Consider the following 25557-nt stretch of genomic DNA (forward strand, 5'->3'; position numbering starts at 1 on the left):
AGAAATAAATCTAAAAAAGCAATTAACCATATCTTAGAACATTCGAAAATGGTCTGGCAAGAGGTACATAAGAAATGTAAAACTTCTCACTATACTCAAAAACATGGATCCACACTGAATATGTGGAGAACTCAGATGATGGAAACTGTTGCATGTGAAAAAATGTCGGCGAGACTGATTGCAAAGGATGATATAAGCAATGAACAATGGGACAGTTTTGGTATATACATACTATGGGGAAACAGCAAGAACAAGTCAAGATTTTTATGATGTGCACCCGGACATTGCCCTTGATGGTAACTTATCCTCCATTTGCAGATCCATGTTGTTATATGTGAATTGTTGTACATGCCTTTTTTTTTTTTTCTTATTTTCTTTTGGTTTTGAGTTATGAGGTTTGTGTTACTTCATGCAAGGATAAAACTTAATAAAACTTATTATTAAAAAAAAAAAAATACTGGTTTGGCCCACTTGAGATCAAACTGGGTCACATTGCCCATGAACTACACTGAGTTGGACACTCCTGATGTGGACCTTCACCTGACGCTGGGATTCTTTTATAATCCCAGGATTAATCAAGAAATCTGCAGATGAACATAAAGCGCAACATTCATTTCTTTTTATTTCTTTTTGATGTCACGTTAAACGAATAACATTATTATACAAACATAAAAATTGGAAATTTAATTACAAAGCAATTTTGCCAAAACATGTAAAAAATGTAAAAATAAAAGTTATATTTACACCATTATATTTATATGTGACATTTTGATGCACCAGAGAAAGGATGATTTTTGCTTTCAGAACTTAAAGCAGTCTTCATTGCTTTAATACAGTATTTCTTTTTTTCCTAAGACCTTGACAAGCTGCACAGTGTAATAATCTCCACTGTTATCACTTGAGCAGAAAAAAAGGAACTCCATAAATGAATAAACAAGGGCTCACAGAGACTAATTATAATTTGTGGGTTCTGATAAAGAGAGCGGTCTTTATTATTCTCAAACACATCTACTGTGCATGATGGCCACTTTCTCTGCACTTACATCCTAAATATTTTCTCCTTATGACCACTAGCCACCAATATTAAATCGGGCACAATCACATTTGGAAATCAAAGCCTTACAGGTGATCCAAAAAAAAAAAAAAAAAAAAAAAAAGGCAGAAACTGCAGATTTTTTTTTCAAATCATTAGGGCATTAATATGACTTGGGTGCTAAGGTGTGTCACAATTCATTAAAGCACACAGCAACATAATGAACAAATACAACCATACGTGCACGATTTCATTAACTTTACAGCCTTATACAGCACATTCACAAGTGTAAGCTTGCTTGTCATGAAGAACTTCAATTGGTATCAGTTTTCTTCACTATAACAACAAAGCTGCCCTAAAAAGAAAAAAAGCAAATTAAACATTCAAAATAGAAATTCAAAAAGGGCAAATTAAAGAAGGCTTGAAATCATCTGTAACAATAACAAACTTTTGGTCTTTTCCCCAAACAGTGTCATTTCCTAAGTTTACATTTTGGACTTCCAAGTTTCCTTTAGAAAAGCTGTTCACTGTGCTTGTAATGGGGCTGGACAGCCTGGTATTGGGGCCTGAACATAAACAGATTCAAGCTGAGATGAATAAAGACTTCCCCTCAAACTGGGAGGGGTGTGGGTGGGTGGGAACTGTATGTGGAGAGAACAAAGAGAAAAACAAGTGGCAAAAAAGGCCCCCCCAACAGTGTGACTTAACACAATCATATTAGCTTCACTATAATCAACAACAGGAAAACTTGTTGAACGCCGCGCCATCTTAAATCCACAACATTTTTTTTAGTACAAATAAATTACAAAGTTATACAATAAACCAATTAAACACTGAATATACACAAAATCAAACAAACAAAAAATTGAATGGCATTAAAATTATTTCCATGCCATAGAAGGGCTATAATGCTGTGAGCCGTGCAGCAGCCGTGTGTGTACTAGTCTGCTGTATTCACAGATCTCAGACCTGTTTGTTCCTGCCACCTCAGAAATTTCTCTGCTATCTGTCGTGCTCATTGGCGACTGCACAACTAAAGGTGGGATTGCAAAGATGAGCCTCTCTGGTGGTCTTGGCTCAGCTGAGGTCACTGAGGTGAGGTGCAGGAATGTGCTGCCAATTCCTGCCAGTCTGAAAGCTCCTACTGCAGACCGCACACTCCACGGCACACTGCAGAAATCTACACAAATTAATAACAGCAGTTTATGCAACTATCGACATAATTTAGGTTGCTTTGTTTTCCTTTCACTTCACAGGGTTCAAGTTTAAGCATAGCTACCCGCTGATGGACAGGGATGTCTGTAATGATCCAGGAAACAATCGAGTCAAAATTTTGATTTGTTCCTCTGAGGTTTACCGACCTAACAGCTGGGCAGGTCCAAAGGGCACCAGCTGTGTTGAGTATCAGGATTAAATTAGGTACTTCTAATATATGTAAAAGTTTTTGTGACATCAAAGCTAAATATTTTACTTTAATATTCTCCTAGTCATTATTGTTCTTTCCTCAAGCGAAGATGGGTATTTGCTTGATTCTTTTATTTCATAGCATACATTTTCTTGTACTTAATACATTTTTTTTTTTGCTAGCAAGAAACAATCTGCCAATCACTGACAGCAAAGCGAGTGTTCATGTTAGAAAGCGCGAAGAACTGCTGCAAGTTCTCTGAGGTAGCAGACGTTTTTAAGGTGAGGAGATTTGGTGGGAAAGCCATTCACCTCTTCAGTGTGAGCGGTAAACAGCGGGAGGATTTGGACTCCACTGGAAGAATTAACTCACAACAGCATGACATGTGTGTGACTTATGTATAGAGATATATGTCTATATATGAATAAAAGATTACTGTCTAAAGTAAAGAGCGATATTTTATATCATTTTCCGTTTCCACTGGCTGTGGACATTAGAGGGCTCAGTGCATCATCACTTATCGCGAGCTACATTTTAGGATTGATTTAGCTGAAACGCCCTGTGACAATAAGGCATTTGGTGTCATTTCACAAGGCCTCGATTTGTTTCTTTGAAGCACTGAACTAGAAAAAAAAAAAAAAAAACTGCAGCTGATAGGTAGATGGATTTGAGGTGAGGGTGTTTGATTACACTTGGAGTTCATGTACCTGTAATGTAAGTGAGATGCAGATATCTCTGTTTCCCAGCTATAAGTATTTTAAATGCAGGCAAACCAGTATCAAATGTCAGTCACAGAGTGCTGATGTACAGTAACGTACAGTACAGTAATGCTTCTCCTCTCTCCTCTCTATGTCTCTTTCTCTTTCTTGGCCTCCCGGGTGCTGCTCTTTAAGAAGTCGCTCCTGAGCAGCCGGCAGAAGAGGACAATGTTCATGGCAGTCATGATGGCCATGCCCACGCTGCCTAGCGTGTAGGCCAGGAGGGGCACCTTGTCCCTGTTGAGCACCAGCCACCGGGTCATCCAGGCCAGCGTGTTGATACGGAACACCACGTACGTGCCCAGGTTGATCATGCTGTTGACGCGATACAGTGTGCAAGCGCCCATGTTGGCCATGCGCAGGATCTGCCTGAGATGGAGGAACACAGAGTTTATCTCCACCAACAAGGCCACCACGGCGAAGCCCACGTAGCGGCATGACACCACAGCGAGGCCAAAGCAGGTGATCACCTACAGGGGAAGACAAGGAGAGAAGACAGCGAAGAGGAAAGTTACAACAGGTGAAGGAGAGAATAATTAATATCATCTACTACTACTAATACTACTACTACTATCAGCATCATAAATATTACTCTTTTAGTCTGTGATTCTGTCCCTTCCCTACAAAAAAAGAAAAGAAAAACAAAACCAAAAAAAGAGCAAATAAAAAAAATTATGCTGTATTTCTCATTATGGTCAAGACGTGAAGTTCAAACTGAGCATCAAAATGGGGGAAGAAAATAAATTTAAGTTACTTGGATCGTAGCATGGTTTTTGGTGCCAGATGGGCTGGTCTAAGTATTTAACAAGCTGCTGATCTACTGGGATTTTCACACACAACCCTCTTTAGGGTTTACACACATGATTCAACAAGGAGAAAACATCTAGTGAGCAGCAGTTCTCTGGGCAAAAACGCCTTGTTGATACCAAAAGACAGAGGACACTGGCCAGACTGCTTTGAGCTGACAGGAAGGCAACAGTAACTTAAATAACCACTCATTACAACCAAGGTATACAGAGGAGGATTTCTGAATGTTGAATCCTGGAGCAAATGGGCTATAGCAGCAGAAGACCACACCAGTGCCACTCCTATAAGCTAAAAACAGGAAACTGAGGCTACAATTTGCACAGGATCACCAAAATTAGACAGTAGAAGCCCTTTATGACCATAATGTACTCATCTTCTGATGGCTGCTTCTGGCAACAAGCTCAAAGTGGTTTATTGAATATGACATTGAGTTCACCAGATCTCAATCCAACAGAGCACCTTTGGAATGAGGTGGAGAAGGAAATTTGCCTCATGAATGTGCAGCTGACAAATCTGCAGCAACTGTGTGACACTATCACATCAATATGAACCAAAATCTGACGAATGTTTCCAGCGCCTTGTTGAATCTGCGCCACAAAGAATGAAGGCAGCTCCAAAGGCAAAAGGGGGTCCAACCTGGTACTAGCAAAGTATACCTAATAAAGTGACCTGTGAGGGAACAGAGCATATTATGCATTCAATAATATACAAATCATAGAAGCTTTTTTTTTTTTTCTCCATTGAATAAGATGGTGATACATGTTTAAACTGATAATATATGCTTAATGGGAGGCTGACAATTGACATTTAAAAAAATGTTTACTACGGTATAGAAATTTAAAAAAAAAGCTGAAGTGGCAACATGTCAAACAATCAGACCTGGTGATATGAAGCAGTCACCTTCTTTTATCGTCTCAGCCTTTCAGGCGGTTGTAAGGAGGTGGTTGTGTAAACATACTGCCCGTTATATACTGTTATGTATACTGCTTGAAGCACTGCCACGTGGATCTTGTCACTTATGACAGCATTTTCCTTAATGACCACGTGAAAGGCCGCCACTCCCACGTCATTACTGCTGAGCAGTGCTTATGAAAGTCTGTGACATAACTGACACAGAATCTCCACAAGGTGGCAGCAACATCATTCAAACTAATCCCGGACAACTCAAACGCTCTCCTCTGTCAACACACCAATGATGTGACAGAACATTAAAAAAAAATAAATAAAGGCTGCTGTGCAACATTTTCCCAGCAGTATTTCAGGTATAAAATCTGGATGACAGAAGAGTACTCATATAAACTGTTCAGCCAACTCTCCACATGTGCGAGTACCTGCTCGCTCCTCCGCTTTCCTTAGAAAGTGTCGGTCATGGGTTAGTGTGATGTGACCTTTACCGACAGCCCTGGCTCTGCTGGAGAAAGATCTTGTTTGTGTTTCATGTGATAACTATAATGTAGCAAAAAAAAAGTCATGTGACATGTTCCTGTAGGTTAGGCAACAGGCCCTGTGAGGGTCACACCATCCCCAGTTGAACATTACATTATAGCAGATGCATTATTGCCAAGAGGCAAAGTTCAAACAAACAGTTTTCTTTCAACACAAGCTCCTGAAAATGGAGTTAAAACTGCATCTGCTGCAAGGATCCTCAGCACAGTGGAATCTGCAGCACTGCAATACACTAGATTTCAATGGAACAGTAAAAGATTGATTTTTTGATTGCCCTTCACTCACACCAACGCACTGAGTAGTCAGAGCACAAAAACTCTTTACATGCCCTCAGCTCATAATGAAAGTAATGCCCAAGAACTGTATTTAGCAACCTTCAGCTTGCCTCATGTGAATGGGATGCACGGGTTTTTTCCAGGATAGATGAAAGACACACACACACACACACACACACACGTAGCAGTGGCTGGTCACCCTCCTGTGAAATTCCTCTGTGGTAGGACAGGTGCTGACACCAAAACCCCCAGTTAAGCAAGGTGTGTCATGAGGCTTCGTCAAAAGGCAGGCAACAGCATATCAATGGATTGAGCAACTCAGCAATTTAGTGACTAATGTCTCAGACAATGGGACTTAAATAACAGACTGAAGTAATGTGTGATCATGAATCCTTTATTTGGGACAAAAACAAAATGCTGTCATGCTGAAGGACAGTCTGCTCTGTTTCCAGAATCCTCCACATTGTGTGGCACATGACCACAGTGCAACTGTAAACTAAATGAAAGGAAGAATGGACCAATTTCACAGGGAGTTCAAATCGAGTGTCAAAAACTGCAGCTCCTCTAGAGGCCACATGAGGCTGGCTCCATCTTTACGGCATTAAAAAAAAAAAAAAAAAAAACCTGTTTACAACCTGCTAGAAAAACCTACTTCCTCTATGGATAGTTTTCTGCTTCATAACAACTGCAAAGTGCATCTGTTAAGACTGAAAGCTGTTGTTGCCTCCATTTTTATTTTTCAGCCCAGCGATTCCCTCCTTCACAAAACACATTCAGAATTTCCATGAATAGCTACCACATCAAATTGTTCGCCTTGAATCAACTCCTCCAGAGCTTTTAACGCCTTCATTTGTCATGGGGGGAAAAAAAGAGAGGAGAAAAAAAAAAAAAAGCCCACATCTCACCATGAAACTGCCATGAAAGCATTAAACATTTAATGGAATATTTTTGTTAAACCTCTTGAAATAACACAAACTTTTAAAAAATTAAATTATACACTCTGTGTCTCCAGTTTATCACAATAACTACAGTAGGAACAACCTGGTGGAGGGTGGTGTTTGATTTAGAAACACATCCAAGCTATATCCCTGCTTTTAAATGCAACCCTTAGTGCCCTTCTCCATCATCTCACAAAACACTTAAAAAAGAAGAGCATGCACTCTGCTTAACCTGTATAAGCACCCACATATCCACGCACGTCCTACAAGGCCAGACTACGGCTACAAAATCTAGCTGTGTTCTTTATCCAGGCTCACCTAAAGTCTAATCTGATGCAGGTGGATAAAACACGTCAAAACACAGGTCCTTATACAATCCGGTGATAAGGTGACACTACATGATCCCACGTTTACTATAATACACTCCTTGAAGTTACTTAAACAGAAAAGGCACGTGTGCCCGCTTATATGGCAATTGGTGTTTGTTCATGTGTTTTCGACCGTTACCTAATCTTTATGTGAACACTGATAGTTGTGTGGCGCTCAGGGCCAGAATACATCTTCACCTGAGTAATATTTCACCTTTTCAAGGCTGCTGGCAGAATCGTAAAAACCTGTGTGCACAACAGTCCTGCCAGACAACTAAAAATAACCAGTGAATACTGGTAAGAGTTTATTTATTCTAACAACAAAAGAGACTTGCATGTGACTCAGGTGTGCAAATGCTCTACTTTCATGAGTTTTAACATTGTTGTTTTGCAATACACAGATCTAAGAAAAACAGCTTGGAGTCAAATCATTCTTATGGATTTGACAATTCCTCCAAATCCCCTTGTGACTGAGCACCTACCTGATACCGAAAACTAGCCAAAGCTGACCCTGGCATCTCCCTTTATGGCAAGGCCCCTTCTGTTTGTCATCCCTAAGCAATGGTGGCCAACCCTCTTTTCAGTACTGTGGTCAGCACCCTGCACCGAGAGGGGCTCCCAGTAATCCCGGCCCCTCCCCACCAGTCCCTGGATCCGTCATGATGGAACTGATTCAGGATTAGCTGGATTTGCCACACTAAGCTCTGCTGAAGCACATCTTTCACATAGAGGAGCTTCAGTGGAACCACAGGAGCACACACAAATGAACCCCACCAGGCTTTTAACCACAGTGAAAGGATATAAATCGTTCATAAACAGACTTTAGTACCAAATTACATTGTTAGATTAAGGTTTTTTTTTTTTTTGTGGCTTTGAGAAACTTTCAGAGCAGTTAATGAATCTTGAGGCAAACCGTTTAAACATGGCAGTTTCTAAGGCCAAGAATGAACTTTAAATTGAATTCTGAATGGTTTACAATCCTTTGAAAAACACCTTAAACTTCAACTGCAGGAGAATAGAGCAATAAATAATTAAAAACTCCCAAAACAGACTTCAAATTGGCTGTGGGGAACCACAAGCTCAAAAACCCACAACACTTGAATTTTTGCAATAAGTTAAGCAACCTTCATTATAACCACCTGCATTAAGCAGCATGAGTGTCCACTGCTGCATTTTCTCCCTGTGGGCTCATTTACACGTACTCTAGACTCTGGTGAGGGACCTTCACCTCTTCCTAATTTCAGGGGGAAACACTGGATGTGGAGGTTGTAGGGAACTGTAACAATAAATTGTGATAAAATGAGATGGTGACAACTTATCACTAACCCCAACTTTTAGAATCAAAGGAAAGAAATCACCCTAAAAGTTCACATGACAAATGTGCAAAGACTGATATTTGTGCCTGAAGCAGGAAATCAGCATACACAGGCTGACCTGACTGACCCGGGACCAGCTAAAGGTGATGAGAGAGGAAGTTTTTGTGTGTTTTTTTTTTTAATATCTTCAAACATTGATGCAAAGAAAGGTAAAACCTGAAAAATAGGACAAGGATTAGTAAACATTTCCATGACAAACCAGTTCTTTCAGTAACTTGTCATCTGACTCAACCGAAGGAGAATTTCAGGTTTGGTGCCGTGTTGTTTGTACAGAATGAGAACTAATGCCAGCAAAAGAAGGCAGGGACGTCACTAAGAAAGGAAGTGCAAGAAAGCGTTTGCAGTTTACTTGTGTGTGCACATGTGTGTACATGTGGGAGATGTCAGAATACGCAGACATAGGAGGTGCTTCAAAAATCTAACCACCTCTCACAACACAACACAAATACACCTGTGCAACAGAGAGTGTGCCATATAATAATCCCAATAAATGGACACAGGTGCATGTTCTTTTATTGATCATTTACTGGTCTACACTCTTAATATACAAGCACATAACATGTTCACAGCTCATAAAAATGGGCAGGAAATGGTTGAGTAAAGCTGATGGAAAGAAAACTACAAGGAAGCTCAACAGATAGATGCTGTTAACAGGTGCGCCAGCAGTGGGGTGGTAAGGAGATGGGACCATGGCATGCTAACAATCTCTCACACACACACACACACACACACACACGCGCCAAAGTTTGAAGGGACACAAAGAATGAGGCTTGTGGCTCATAACTGCTATCATGCGATCTGCGTTAACTCTGCTCAGCTGACAGCAGCACAACATCTGGTGATTAAACACACAAATATTTGTGTATCTCCATGATCATTTTAAATTGTGTGCGTGGCCATTTGCTTGTAACTGCATGTGTCATTTCATGTACAGGCTATGGAGCATTAAGGTGGGGCTCAGTGATTGGTCAGTTTTGGTGAAGCTTGAGCCATCACAACAGCCTGTACACATTCGCAGAAAGTAGCCAGTGGCAGTGCAGGTGAGAGCGCAAATTTTAACTACTAGCTTCCTAGCACAAAGTCTGCAGATTGTCCAAAGAGGTAATAGGTAATCTTGTGTCCTCACTCCTGCACATATTACCCAGGTGGCACCTTCGCCTAAATCACGCGCATTTCCAGTAGTGACAACTGGGCTAAAGCGAACTCTCTTATCTTTGGACAATGTCCTGAATGGATTATCCAGACATTTCTGAATTCCTGTGTGAAAACAGCTTTGGCCACTCGAGGCTTTCAGGCGCTGGCTTGCATTATTTCCAGTGGACTGTATGCCTCATCAATGACCTCACTTCTTTCCACAGTGGCCAAGGATTTGAGAAAAGCATACATGATAGGATTTGCAGTTGTGCATGTGTTGTTCACCTTAAACAAAAACAGAAATAATTCCTTAAAGTGCTGCAACATGGCTGTATCCTAAATCCTTTATGTTCAATGAGGGCTAAAGATTCCTTTGTGTTAAACAGCATATAGATATTTTTTGATGCAAAGATAGCCATAGCTTCCAGGTCTAAAGTACTTTAAACCTGCGGGGCCAGCAGGGGACGACTCTTCTGCAATCAGACCTTCGACCTACACCAGCTATCAGCCACCTATAATGCAGTCTTCCCAGACATTTCAGACCCCTACTCAAACTGTTACCCATGTGACCTTAATAACCCACATGATGGCACAGTGGGGCAATGTCTCACAAAGGATTCACACCTTGCTTGATGTGATCTGTAATAAGGTTGAATACCAGAGACCATCACTGCATCACTATTGGATCAACTTGTGTCATATTTATGCTGCTGTAGTGTTCAGTGCATGCAAACTAAGGAAATAAGATTTTAGAAGGTAAAATGTTCAAAAATTCTAAATTGAAGATTTGTCTGAAATTTCAGACAGACACCATCATTATGTTCAGCATAATAATAAATAATTATTGCCTTTCTTTACTGAGAGTTTGAGGCAAAAATTGTATCCATTCTCAGGTTTGTGTAATAAATATGTCCCCACAGCCAGCAGCTGGTTAGTTTAGCTTGGCTCAGAAATTGGAAAGACAGAAAAAACATGCGGCTGTAGCAGTTCTGCCACTCAAGAGACCCACAATTTGTCAAGTTTGCAGTTACGCTTTTTTGCAGCTTTACTAATAAAATGTAACATGTTAGCTGGTGAGTTTTTGTAGCTTAAAAGGAAAAAAATCCAGACAATCACAGCAGGACAGGCTTCCAACATGGAAAAGAAATGGTTAACTGCACTTACTACAAATGTTCAATGTAAGGTTTCACACCCGCCCACGCTGCTTTTGGAATCACACGCAAGTACTCTGGTATTCCCACAGAAACCGCATCTCAACCAAGTTTGTTCTCCATCTGTTTTTTTTTTTTTTTTTTCTTTTTTTTTTTAAAAAGCTTTCGTTTGAGGTGTGGCACCTTGGGAAAACAAACATGCAGTTCTTATGTGCCCCACCTTGCCTTTTCAGACAGGACCAGCAGCTTACTGACATCTACTCCCTCCTTTGTGAACCCACTGATAGATGAATGCCTCTACAAACAGCCTTCCATTTTGTCATGCCGACGAGAACAAATGCTGTTTCCTTTTTTTTTTTTTTTGTGGGGGGGGGGGGGGGGGGGGGGGGGGCTGCTTTTTCCAGCCTCTTAGGGAAGTGTGGCATGTGTTTGTGTATTACAACTGCTCTTTTCTGTTGTAGGCTGAAGTCACTATAGCAGAAAAGGCTCATTCACATTTAAGATTGATGCACCATGATGGTTTCACACCAAATATGGCAAGAGAAGGGTCGTCCCCCCCCTTTTGCTGGCGGTTCTCCATGGTCTTAAAAATGTTTTAAAAGGCTAACCAATGATAATGTTTTTCTTTTTCCAGCTTTACAGTCACTACAGGAGAATCATTAATTCATCCTTCTAAGAAATATTTATCAAGAGGGAGCAGTTTAAACAGGCACACATTAAGCAAGCTTTTTCACTCTTTAGTGCAAATGATAATGGGGAAACCCATGCTTATTTTTTTGCAAAGCAGTTATATCATGTTAATAAATATGTCTAGAATTCTAATTAGGCATGGTCATGATTTCAAAAGTCATTACATTATACTGAAATAAATAAAGTGGCCTTTAAAAAAAAAAAGAAGTTATTATTAAAATCTTATTGTATTACTTGGCCGTCGTGTCTGAAGCTGTCTGTATAATCAATGATGAAAAGCAGACCCTAGCGGACTTGCGGACGTGAAAATTATAATCGAGGCTTAAAGCTATAGAAGTTAAAAAGTTGATTTCAGATGGTGGAGGAACTAAGGGACTGCACCCCAGCTCAGTATAAGATAAACAAGGATTATGCTGCGTTTATGCTTGCCATTCGCCATATGACAGAAATTATGCCACATTTGGATTTAGTCAGCCCTCAGTGCTGGTATAAATTGTGCAGAGCTGTGGCAGCAATACCATAATGGGCCCTTATCCTGAACTGTGAATCATGCAAAGTTACTCTAGTAAACTCAAAGCATAAAAATATGATGCTGGAAATTAGCTTTAGACAAAATAAACATAAGACTCGGCTACTGCCTGGCACTGGGCTGAGAAAACATGTGAAGCACTGTGGATAGGATTCTACTGTACAAACAGGCATAACAAACAAAGCCAAAGACTACTACAGTAGGCAAAAAGTCCTGTAAAAAACAAACAAGTATGAGGCCCAATGCAAGCTCCGCAGCTAAGACAAGAAGCTGCAATCGTTTAATTTGCTGATTATTTTTTTTATTTGTTTATGAGTATAAACAGCGCCTGACTCAAAACAATACACAAGGAAAGTCTTTGGACATACCATGAGGTTGGGGTGGGACCTCAACAAAAACCAGATATTGTACAACCAGTGTGCAGAATTTCATTGGTATGTAGCCATGTGAGTGGGTGGTACAAGCTGCGGAGAGTAGGTGGACGAGTGGGGACGGGGGAGATGTTTGGAAGTCATACAAAGATGGAGGGGTGGAGAACAAGGCAGAGTGTGTGATATATGATGTATGGCTGAGGCACAGAAATGTTAGGAGGGGGAGCGCACATTTGCAGAAGCCCACTCAGGAAGTTGGAGTTTTCTGTGCGCGTTTGTCACTCACGGGAGCCTGAGGTTCATGTGGAGACCAGATGTCTGTCCTCCCATCTGGATACGCACAGAAACTAGGGACTTATGGGGTGCCCCGCCAAAAAAAAAAAAAAAAAAAGTGACCAAAGCACATAAATACACTATATTTCCTGGCCAAAATAAAAGTATGCACACATTCCACTCTCTGCCATCTCATTGGCCTATTTTACTCTCAGTGTGTGGCATGATGTTGTTGACTTTGTATTTCTCAAGCTGTCTCTGCTCACTCGTCTAACTTTCAGCAAAAACAAAAGTAGCCTCCAGCAGTTTGTGGTTTGACACTGGAGATGCAGAGAGCTAACTCTTGTTCACATGTTCTAAAGGAGGACTGGCAGAGCCCACAGACCACAGATGGCAAGAAACATATATGCTAGCAAAAATATGTCATATGTACTAAATAATTAGCTGTTATGAAACCTCCATTAGCTGTACAAGCATCAGAAAGCAATAGCACCAAAATTTCTTAACACGTCCATAAAGAAATTGAGCTTAAGATAGACATTAGATAAATGGTGTCATTTAAACAAACAAACAAAAAAAGCATTACAAGTTCTGCTGTGACATCAGGCTTCCTTGGAGGAAATATTGGAAAGAGTAGCTGATAAACCAATTGACAGAAAGGTGTGGGCAGGTTAATCAGGTTCAACAGAGTTGAACAGCGCAGAGGATCTATGGTAGGCTATGGCATTCCTGTAAAACATGCTCCCTGAAACCAATGACAACTAAATAAAATATGTTCAAGCCTCTAAATGCGACATTCCCTGCTGGCTATTTGAGACTGCTGAGCACTCCTCCCACAAATATCTGTTCTCATTCGTGGTAAACTGCGACAAGGTCCATTAATATCTGATGTTCTTATAAAATAAAGCACAAATGGGGAAAATGCAGTTGGGGGAAAATCCAGCCGCACTTTGTTACAACTCTGTAATAACATGGTAATATAGAAACACTACAATTACATCTAATAACCAATAAACAGCCTATTATCATTCATGGTTTTTTGCAGAGTAATATACTAAAATTTAGATAATGGGGTTCATTGTAATAACATTAAACCAAATGTCGAGAGGTATTTAGATCACCTGGAAACACTTGTAATAACCTATAAACATATGACTGCATTTGCTAAACATAAATGTTATAATCATAAATCAAGCATGGGTTTTAAGGCTGCTTTATATTACACTACTGGGAAGTAAGCAAATAATATAGTAACTATAAGGCTGGTTTCAGTTGTAGGAAATATTACTATGGAATACAGTAGAAATGGACAGTTCTAAATACTGTTCAAAAGTTACATTTTATTTTTGTTTGCAGGTCACCATATTGCTAAATTGTTGCCATCTGGTTTTGCCTTACGTGTATTGTTACATTTGTTTCCACATTATTACCCTCAGCTAAAAAAAACTATCATTACTACCGAGCTATTACTTGGGTATTACATTGGTTATTAAAGGGTACTATATACTCGTGTCTTAATTTCCTTATTTTTACCCTACTATTACCAAGCTATAATATAATGTGGCACAAAAAATAAAAACAAAAAACACTAACTTGCTAAAACTGTTTTGATTTGATGCAATTTAAACTAAAAGAAATGTGGCAGATGATTAATAGCTCTGTATTTCCCTGTGTTGGTGATCTGGGCTGTTTATTGCAATACTGGAAATAACACAGCTGCTGAGAAATGAATGACTTCCCCAGAGTGTCACAATCCTACAATTCTTCATTTGTGTGTGAAACACTAACTTGTGCATTACAAGTATTGCATGGGACTAATGAGAGTATATATGATGAGGAAATGCTAAATGGGTGAAATCATCATCAATACTGTACACAGCTTTGGATTTAGGGCTAAGGCAGATAGGAAACAGCCAGTTAACCTGTGATGCCCCGATATGGTTTAGAGGAGTGTCTTCTGTGGTAGCACTCAGTGAAGATAACCAAGTTTGACCTAATGAGACAGGGATGAGAAAGATTTATAAAAGAAAACATGCTGCAAAACTTAAAATCCCCTGTGAGGAAGCAGCAGGGCAAAACTGAGCCTCTATCTGTTCTTCTACTGTTTATCATCAATAAATGAGTACATTGACTATATACCATTACTCACATGGGTTCAGTCTTCGTGGAAAAAATAAAGTCTGTCCTACTGCGTCTGGCTGGCATCCTTCTCCTTTTTAATTATGAACTCACAATTTCTGAGAGTCAAGGGTAAATATGGCCGAAACATACTCAGCATAGGGATGTTTTCTTTAAGCAGTCATTTTGATTCAGTTCAGTTCAAACAAAGGCAAAAATATAGAAATTATTTCAAAATACTCTATCTTAAGATCCATTTTAGAAAGCACTGCAGATTATTTTGTTAGACATTAAACATACCATTGTACATACTTCTGACCCTGAGAAGAAGCCACCCAATTCCTGTAAGAGGGATCAGGCCTTCCTGTTTTGCAAAGGAAGCTCAAGTTAATGGCAGACAGGATCTCATCAGGCCTGACTGACTGTGGCAAGACCCACATTTTTTTCTGAGACAGAAATAAGAAGCTGTAATCTGCATAGCAGTCAATAAGAAGGGGCGAGAAGAAAAAAAAAAAAAAAAAAAAAAAAACTTTCCATGGAGTGTTCGACTTTATTATTTCTCCTGGACCGTGAAAACAGATCAGCAAAACTCATGTTAGACCACATGCTCATGCACTGGTTAGATATCAGACGAGAGCCTCGCAGCAGAGTGCAGAAAGGAAGTTACCATGCAGCTCTGAATTATATATGATAGACTTTACATTATAACCTTTACTTGCACCGATGTTACATTTTGCATGTGTATACCAACATTTGTGAGGCCGTGACCACAACTGTGACACTCAAAATGCATCTTTACACGTGTTTCCACAAACAAACCACCTTCCACCTGTATGGCGCCTAGTATTTTGTTAAAGGGTTCAGCGGTCAACATATAATGATAAACAATTTTTTTTAAAGCACGTTCAAAAACTTTTCTTTTAAGTCACGCCCACCCTTATTTTCCAGTCACAAAAATGCTCTATATGCAGCATGGTATAGACACATTTTAGTTTGCATGTGTCACTGCTCAGGCAAAGAAAATGCAGGGAGAATATGAATCAGCTGGCTGCCCATATGAACTGAAGATTAACTAGACAGGAACCTTCTGCTCCGAACTGCATGGCCAGCTGGTCTTACTGGATTCAGTGGTAGCACACTGGGAAACCTCCTTGGACTTCAGGTGACTTGGCTGTGAACCTCTGGCACAATAACCTAGTTTATTACGTTTGCATTAAAAGTAACAAAAAAGGCAACAAATGTAAAACTAAAAAAATAAAAGAAGAATCCAGATGATCAACACTGCGAAACAGTTGAGGGGGCATTGCTCAACTTTGAAATGAAGCAGTGGACATCACAGAAAAGGATGAATGAAAGTCCTGGTACAATAGGGAAATGAAGGGCATAAAGAGATTTAGTTTGCAGAGAAGCACAGAGAGCCATGTGAATGCCCTCCCACGCTCTAATGACAATCTGAAGCCAGCTGGCCTGGCCAAAGCACCCATTCACTAGACCTCCAGGAAGTGAAGGAGAAAAAGACCAGACTTTCAGAAAAAAGGGAAAACAAATGTCTTCTCTCAGTTAGCCATTTACCACCTACAAACAAGTGGTGCTGGAGCCATTTCACACAAATAATCCAAAACATCTGAGAATTTTTAGCAATGTTCACTGGTTCTCACCTGTTGGTTTATATAGTAAAACACAAACTTCTAATGAAACACACTGGAACTATGCACAACCAAAAGCTTGCGCTCGGTTTCAGCTCGATATCTACATTCTTTGACTTCATTTGAGTCACTTTGCATGATTCACTGTCCAAAAATAATCCTCCTTTACCTCATAGTGGGCCTTGTTGTTCCCCCTCAGTACACCATTTTAGCTCCTTTCACTTTAAGGCAGCTTTCTTCTGATTGGCTGCCCTTGACAAACAGGAGCTTTGAACAGCAGGCTGGTAAGGTGGCAAGGACACTGATATCTGAGAATATTTGGCCAATGTTTTATTGGAAAAATGATGCTAAAATGAATACTTAATATGTTACACAGCACCCAAAAAGCCAGCCAAGGACACAGACCGAGAATCCTGGCTGCGCACGGATACAGCGAAGCAAAGACACAATCAATAACACCCAGACATTCCAATATTTCCTGCATTTCTTATCGCAGCGTCACTGTATGCAAACACCTCTCAAACCCATGCACGAAAAAGGCAGTTTTTCTGTTTTTAGGCTGTGTGGATTGTGATTGATTGTTTCTTATAAACCTAGTGGAGTTTTTAAAATAAGAGGTTTAATACGCTAAAAGCAAGTATTTATTTACTAGTGAAGTACCCAGTGTGTGTTTGTAATGGGAAAGTTATCCTTAACAGTTAGGGATGCATCACTGTAGAGTCACTGCGGTCGGGACACAATACTACAACACTAAACATTACTGAAGAAACCAACCAGCTGATAATTATACTCAGGTCCCTCCATTTTTATTTATTAATACTTTTTTTGGCTGGCTCCAATGCACAGTTCCTATGATGTCAAAATCCTAAACAAATTTATATTTAAATTGGGTATTCATGGGCTGAAAATTGCCTTTAAAAACACCTTCCTCATGCACTCTCATTTGTTCTTCCACACCATAAACACATACGTGTACATAAACTCCCCATTTGCATAGATTTCAATACGTGCACGTGCCCGATCTAGATATATAGATTTCTAGCATTACTAAACCACAATCGTTCAAAGGACAGTTTGACATCATCAAGGTAAAAATTCATAGAAAATAAACAGAAAAATTTAATCTGTTTTCTGCATGTTAATCTAGAGGTTTTGACATTTTAGGAAACAAAGTAAAAGATTAAAATTTGGGACTCTAGCTGTGTCACAAACTGAAAAGTTTCTGGAAAAAAAAAAAAAAACTAGATCAGAATTCCTCATCAGGTTAAGTGCTTGCGACCACTTTGCTGACAAGTGACAGTCCAGCAACCAACAAAGAAAATCTCAAATGTTCTAAATTCCTCTTATTTGCTTACACACTTTTTTGGTAAGTGATCTGCCACGTTTGCTTTGGTCCTGCCTTTTGAGTCATCCACTACCCTGAGAACCACTGATCACAATTTGAAAAGAAAAATAAATAAATTTCTCTAATTTAAAATGAGAGATTAAAGCAGCAAAACCAGCACGTTGGCCTGGATATGTATCAAGTGGTGTCCTAAAACATCATCAGATTCAGGTGGATTCATTGCTCTTTGTTGATTGGTTAAAGGAAGAAAAAAAAAAATTAAGAATTAAGATCCCCAACCCCCACAGAAGAGCAGAAACATCGGATGATACGTGTCAGATATCAGAGAAATGACGTGTGCTTTGACATACCCCATTCCCATACACCACCTTGGAATGTTTGACTATAAAACCCAGAAGAGACTTCTCAAAAATATTCCTGTGTGTTTACAAGAAGGTGTTCCAATTAGGAGTACTCAAGATCTTATTTCTATATAAAAGTGTTTTGTTTTTTTTAAAGCATGCTCTACATTTACAGATGTATAACTGGAACATCAGCATGCTGTATGATAAGTGACTTGCTTTTTTACGCTGTTTATGTTGAAAATGCTCCTGCATTAACACCCAAACACAGGCGTAAATCACGTCTGCAGCACAGTACAAATCTACTCCAGTCCTGGCAATGGTGAACAGCTCTTGTAAGTAATACACCTCACTGACAAGAGCAAGAGCTTGGCAACAGAAAGCAATACACAACACCCGCACGGTCCTGGATGTAGGTCATGCAGCCAGAAGCGGGAAGAGAAAATAATCAGTCGGGATGGATGTTTGTTTTTTTTTCTTCTATATTGCCACTTCAGGTCATTTCCCAATTTATTTAGCGCAAAGATGGAGGGACGGTCAGCTCATCTGGCCTGCTCTTCCCTCAGGTAAACACGCCAGCTTGCTGGGAGTCAACATGGCACAAAGATGAGTAGTTTTCATGTAAATGTGCCAAAAACTGTTGAGTGGTTAAGCAGTGAGTGCGAGGGAGTTAGGTGAACTTCAGAGTTCAGAGGGATTTGTAAAAGAAGGTTGAATGTAAAGTGGAGGGAGGCTGTCACACTGGAATGATTGTCTCTTTGTTCGTCCCTCACTTGCTCTTTGTTACTTCACAAGAAAAACAGGTATTTTGTCTTTCTAACAGGTGCGTCATAGTTCTCCGGTAGGTGCACCACTATCCTGTATTGAAATCACTTGGGTGGACTGGAAGCAGCTCTCTAATAATGTGAAACATCTTTGGCCAAAAAAAAAAAAAAATTCTTTTTGTAAACAAATCAGTTTATGGAAACACGTACCACGATGTGATGGAAGAGCAGCTCCCATGATTGACTCAGCTTCTGGTTCCCCACCATGTCAAAGAAGTCATAGATGAAGTAACCTGCGGGGACAGAGAGCACTTTATTAATCACTCAAACACACCAGATTCCTCTGATGACATCGGTCTTGAGTTCATCAAGCGTGTCTGCTTCCATGACGGCAGCGAAGGCAACCAAGACGCCGCTTAGAGAGAGGCTATTCATATCCTCCGCTGCCATCACCCCTTCCCGCTACTAGCTGTAACCATGGTGACAGCTTTTTAAAATGCTGCTAACATAATGAAGGGTTGACGATGGGGATGGAGGGCTTTGGTGAGGCTGGAATTAACTCCATTATGTTGGAAATTTGACACCAAGACCCTTCTGTCAGTGTGACCACAAGCTTGGGTCCCACTCGCCATAAACACATCAGTTCTTCACCACAGATTAGATAATCTATACAAACTGCTATAGAGCTCTTAATTTATGCATTTATAGTATCTGGCCTCCACAACAGCGGCAGGGCCAATGTAGTCTTTGAGATAAGAGTACATGGAGGGTTAGTTTTGTTCAAAGTCCTGAGCTGCCAAATGGAACATGTGACTTACTGTGTTTTCATAATGATTCATTCAGTATTGTCTGACATGTAGGTGTGAAGAAGAGGAATGAGAAAAAGAAAGAAAGAAAAAGGGGGGTGGGGTGGGGTGGGGTGGGGGGTGTCATGTTTTTTTTTATGATGGGCATTTCTCTCTCTCACCATGGGCATGACTCCAATATAAAGCCCAGACTCTGTACAGCTAACACTGAGAACAATCACGGCACAGCTAGACTTTCAGTGGCCACCCAAAGCTTGGAGAGAGATATGCTTTTAGTGAAATCCTCCAAAACAGCACAATTTTTTTTTTTTTTTAGCTTGACTGTTGTGTTTACATGAACAGGGCATTCCTTTCTTAAGCCGGATAGTCAAAGAACGTGATTTTAGGGCTGATACGTGACTTTGCTCCAAAACCTGACAGAAACACCTGGCTTAGTCTGATAGCGACTGCAGCATGTAAACATCAAACTACTGTTTCTTTTTGCTTTTCCCTATTTTATCCAAAGTGTGAAACACTCCAGGCAGCGAGCAGCACAGAAATACAAGCATTCATGACAGACGAAGAATGGGAACAGCTCTACATGCACAGGTTTGCAACAGTGCATTTTCAGAGGAACCAACTATGGGGGACTTACTGATACATGAATAAAAAGCACAAGACTGGGGCGGGGGCTTCCCCATCTTCCAACACCATTTATTCAGTACTCATATAGCGTTAACCTTTATTTTGACCTCAGCTACACGTCTGTAAAGTTTTGCATTCATCTCACCTGAACGGTTCATGCAGCAAAGCGATGCTTGCCCCAAATACAAGCTATTTTTCCAAGCAACAGTTAAAGATGAATAAAATTTTAGGGCTGCCAAGTCAAACTCCTGACCTTATTTCAGTACAAATGTTGCAGATGGACCAGTGAGCAGTTTTCTATCAAGAAAACTGCCAACATTAGACACTTTAAGCTGTTTATGTCTAAAATTGTCTAAAATTCAATCACCTGCTACCGCAAATGTTTAGTTGCACTTCTTGCAAAGTGGCACAGTGATAGTGAAACAAAGGTCTTGATACTGGGCATAGGAAGTACAAATGACTGATGTAACTTCCAGATCTGATAGCTATGGAAGTTTATTTCCGCTGGTGACAGAAAACACTGGCACAGCTTTCACAGGTGAAGCCTTAAGCCTGCATTCTCTTTGATGGTAATCAGGGGGCCAGTCTATGTTAAAACAGCACACTGTCCTGACCTTTGTAAACAGTTTCCTGAGGAGTTTATGGGTTCACTCATTTCAGGTCAGACTGAATAAATCATTAAGTCAATTTTGCAAATTTAGATCATTTTAAGTGTCAGAAAGGAGGATTATCCTGGTTATGCTCGTTGGCTTAATGAGTAACATCATTGTATAGGTGCAAAAACTTTCAAGCAACATGACAATTTTTTTAAGAGAAGCATGTGCAAAAAAGTAAATAAGTGTGACAGGCAGTTGCAGATGATCAGGATATACTGCTATAGCACTCTTTGAGATGAAGTTTTAGGTACTGGACAAAGGTCTTCATTCAGCTGATTGGAATTATTGATGGCATGTTGACAGAATGAGGAAGAATGCACAAATCTGCTGCCCTTAACTCTGAAAACTTGCTGAGGATCCAGAATCTCACCACATTTCTGCCTTTTTGTGGTATCTGACATGGACAGCTTCCACACATCCAGTGACTTTTTGCACAGTTGTTGTCTTGGTGATATCACATGACTGACTGTACAGGGGTTACACCCGGTGCCTGGGACTGATGATAATGCCCCTCATTGATCTTCCCATACCAACACTGCTTCCCTGCCCTCCAGAGACTGTTTTTCCTGAAAGAATGTCAAATATCCCGGGAATCCTCTGGGAGCCCTCATCAGCCCGGCACAGATCCAATAAATGCACGGATTTAAGCGGGCTCATGATCCAGTAGCTGCTCCAGAATACTTGAAGCATTAATGAAAAAAAGTATTTAAAAAAAAAAAAAAAGAAAACAGGGCAAAGTTTCTATTTTAAGAAATTGGGGTAGCAAGCGCACCTAGATTTTGAGAAATCCTAATAAAATCAGACAAAATCTAATTTATGCACATCTCTAATGTGGTTTAGAGCGCTGATGGTAACATTCACTGCAGTCTACATTATACACAGGATGTGAACTTCAGCCAAGCTTAATTGAATTCAGTCAAACACAATTTTAGGCTTAAACACGTCCTGGTAGCTGTTATGACGATATCCGGTTGATTTAATGATAAGAAAGCGAGGGGGTTTAAATTTAAATTCAAAGCATTTTGACTGTGGAAAACTCTGGTACTGTATGTACCACTGCAAGTACTACATGGTAAATGAACAGCTGGAGGACATGAACAGCTGAGCGTTCAGGGAGGCACTGGGGTGTAAAGATGCTCATTTTACTGCCCACACCATTCAAATTAGGATAAGACACTTTATTTAGCCCAAAAGCTGAGAATTATCTTAAGCTTACAAATTAGCCTAAATAAAGTATATATGAGCGCAGCAGATAACCTAACATTACAGAAAAATTGTTCACAGGTGGATAAAAGTATTAAAATTGGTACATAAACTCTCTGATGACCACCAGTAAAAAAAAAAAAAAATTTTAAAAACACCTCAAACACCTGTTGGCAAAGGTACGAAAATATGATTTTTTTTCAGATAAAGCAAATTAGACTTGCCTGTCTGAAGAATTAGTGTCAAATCATACATGGTCAAACTTCAACATTGCTAAAAGGGGTGTGTGGTGTAGCAGTAATTCTAGTTATTCAGTCACATCTCCAGGATAGACCCCTTACACAGTTCTCAACATGACCCTCAAAAGTCTTGTTGCTTATAGCAGCTCAGCATTTAGAAAGGGTTGGCTACTATTCAGAAGGTCGGTGGTTTGATCCTCAGCTCCTGCATTTGTATGCTGAAGTGTCCCTGGGCAAGATACTGAACCCCAGGTACCCCCTGATGCATCCATCTGTGTTTGCCTGTGTGCAATTCTGTGTGTGGATGCAGTCTGCAGTGTATAAAGTGCTTTGAGTGCTATGTAAAAGCCAAAAAAAGTGCTATATAAGTCACAGTCCATATACCATGGACTAAATTAGGGGAGGGCAGAACATTTACTATCCTTACAAATCTGTTAGTGGCATTAGATTAGTTAATTTAATTTGTTTATAATGAACAGCTGGGCAGCACAGTGATGTATCAGGTACAGCAAGAAGGTTCTGTCCCAAAGGCCTGTTGTCAGGTTAACTGGTGATTCTGAAGTGGCTGCTGGTGTGATGGCAAACAGTTATTTGTTTCTCTGCGTTAGTCTGTTAAAAAACTGATGACAGGGAAACCTCTGAAAAGTATCCAGTAGTTGAAATTATGTAGCAAAACAAGCAGCTGTTTCCTAAAATGGAAATGATGACCAAATTATAAACTTTTGAAATTAGTAAAATTCATGTGGTCTCAAACTAATAACTCCAGAAGGACAAACATGCAAATTCTGGCACTCATCTCCACTTTTGAAAGACTGTTTCAGTTATCTGCTGCTCAATTAAATAAAATGGAAAAAGTGTAAAAGGTACATAAAAGTGCTTAGTTAAACACACAAAATGAATATATCTTAATTTTTAAAAAATAAAATTTAACTAAAATATCAAATAATGATTCATTTTAATATTAATAAAACAAAAAAAATGGTTTTGGCCAAAGCAAACTGTCAAAGTACAATTTGCCATTTGCTGACATTACATTAAATTAAAAAGGTGTCCAATGGGTTAATTTAATATAGATAACTGCCAAGCTATGACTTGGATTAACTAGTTAAAATAAAGGTTTTCCATAAATTCCATAAACTCTTTGCTCTGGAGTTACCCTGGCGCCATGCAGGAATTTGATGACACACTTTCCCTCAGGATGGTCGCACTGAGTAAAACTCTCCACAGCCACTGCTGTAACTGCGCACCGATGAGCGGCGACTACTCACCGATTGAGAAAGAGACCAAAACATGAGAAAACACGGAGTGTGTTTCTATCAGATCCTCGGCCATCTGCGGGTGGAGGAAAAAGCTGAAAAAGATAAGACATCAGTTCAGATAAAGTCTTTTCAAATGACTGCACTACAGAGAGATGTCTTCACATTAGGCTGTCAGTGTCAGTCGGTGCGCTTCTTACTGGGATAATAGGGATAAGCAGTATAAGCAATAAGATCTGGCAACAGTGACTAATAAAGTCAAACAGCATTCAATTAAAATCAAACACAGCCTATCACATTTTGGATACATCCATGCGCCTGCAACGCAAACGATAGATTTTTCAGCCAGATCCCGATTTAATTAAAAACTTATTAAAAGTGTTCTCACCAAAGCACTGCCCATGTCGCGGTGATCAGGCTGTGCACACACGACGTCGAGATGTTTCTCCATTTCCAAGGGTTCCTGCAGGCAGTCTCGGGTATGGGGAGTTTACTGACCCCGATGTTGACAAGCTTGAAAAATCCCACCGAGCCTCCAGTCGTCAAAATCACGGACTCCAACTCCATCGCTAAAACGTTTCGTCCACGAGGTGAAGATTACAAAAGCCACGAGTATACCCTCCCCACCCCGCCACCCAACCCCAATGAGCGCTGATGTAAGCGGCGGTGGTAGTGGTGATGGTAGTGGCAGCGACGGCGAAGCCTGCGACCCTCACCCAGACAAACACACGACAGCGGGCTTACTTGTTTGTGACGACCGAGACAATCACGTTAACATACCAGAGAGTCCCCAAACAAGTCAGATCACCAGACGCTCCGCGAAGCTTGTGAAACTCGCAGTGTGGTGCTTATTGTCCACAGAGAGAAGGCGTGGATGGTTTCCCGCTGATATGGACTGAATTTGGAGTGTTTTTCCCACTCTCTCTATAATAATCCCCTAAAGAGAAGCCCCGCGCTCACAGGTGGAGCCGGTAGATGTGAATGATGGATCTAAGCGTGATTCCCTGTTTACGGTTGTGAAAGCTCCTTATTGTAAAACCTCATCCGAGCTTGTGTAACTTTTTGACATCAACAATCTCCAAACAGCGTTTCCCCGCCCTACTATAAAGAGGCGCGACGGGCGTGTTTCACGTGTTGTGCTGCGTTCACGTGCTGTCCGAAAAGGTTTCGTAACTTCTCTCATAACATTTATAGGCTTCATAACAGCTATATGAACGGTTTAGGCCTATGCACTTTAGACTTCACATCCTGAGAAGACATTCATGAGTTTATAACCTTTTTTTTAGCTGGCTCCAAAAAGTGTAGTTAATCCCTCATAGAGTCCCACGTTACAATTCCAAGAAATCTTCTTTTGGCTGCTCCCTTTAGAGGTGGCCACAGCAGATCATCTGCCTCCATCACCCCTACCCCTAGCATCCTTCACTGTCACACCAACCATCTGCAAGTCCTACTTCTCTACATCTATGAACCTCCATCGTCATCATCCTTTGTCGAGTCTATCTACTGTCCCTCCTCCGCAGATGTCCAAACCATCTCAATCTTGCCTCTTTAACTTTGTCTGCACACCGCTCAGCCTGAGCTGTCCCTCTGATTTACTCATTTCTAATCCTGTCCATCCTTCCAATGAAAATCTTAACATCTTCAAGTCTCCCACCTTCAGCTCACCCTCCTGTCATTATCTTCAAATCATACAGCATAGCTTGTCTCACTACCATCTTCTAAACCTTCCCTTTCACTTTTGATGCTATCCTTCTGTCACAAACCATCCCTGACATTTGTCTCCACTTACTATACCCTGTCTGGAAGCTCTTCTTCACTACTACTTCACTATCTCTACTCCTTACAGCTTCACTTACACCTGTCTCCCTCTCATTCACACACATATTCTATCTTGCTTCTGATGACTTTCATTCCTCCTCTCTTTTCCACCTGTTCCCTACTCTCACTACACATCACAATGTCATCTGCGAAGATCATAGTCCACGGGGACTCCTGCCTGATCTCA

At 40.4% G+C, this 25557-nt stretch overlaps 1 protein-coding gene across 1 annotated transcript; it reads right to left on the bottom strand.

Annotated features, from left to right (window-relative positions):
- Positions 1–632: 632 nt before the first annotated feature.
- On the bottom strand, positions 633–24631 carry tlcd2 (TLC domain containing 2). The gene is made up of 4 exons (XM_030743457.1): positions 23941–24631; positions 23565–23647; positions 18979–19061; positions 633–3666 (listed from the first exon to the last, which is right to left on the bottom strand). The coding sequence occupies exons 1-4, from the start codon at positions 24117–24119 to the stop codon at positions 3286–3288; spliced, it is 726 nt and encodes a 241-aa protein (XP_030599317.1). The 5' UTR covers positions 24120–24631; the 3' UTR covers positions 633–3285.
- Positions 24632–25557: the final 926 nt, after the last annotated feature.

This window comes from Archocentrus centrarchus, chromosome 13 (assembly GCF_007364275.1).
Source record: "Archocentrus centrarchus isolate MPI-CPG fArcCen1 chromosome 13, fArcCen1, whole genome shotgun sequence".
Classification (NCBI taxonomy): domain Eukaryota; kingdom Metazoa; phylum Chordata; class Actinopteri; order Cichliformes; family Cichlidae; genus Archocentrus; species Archocentrus centrarchus.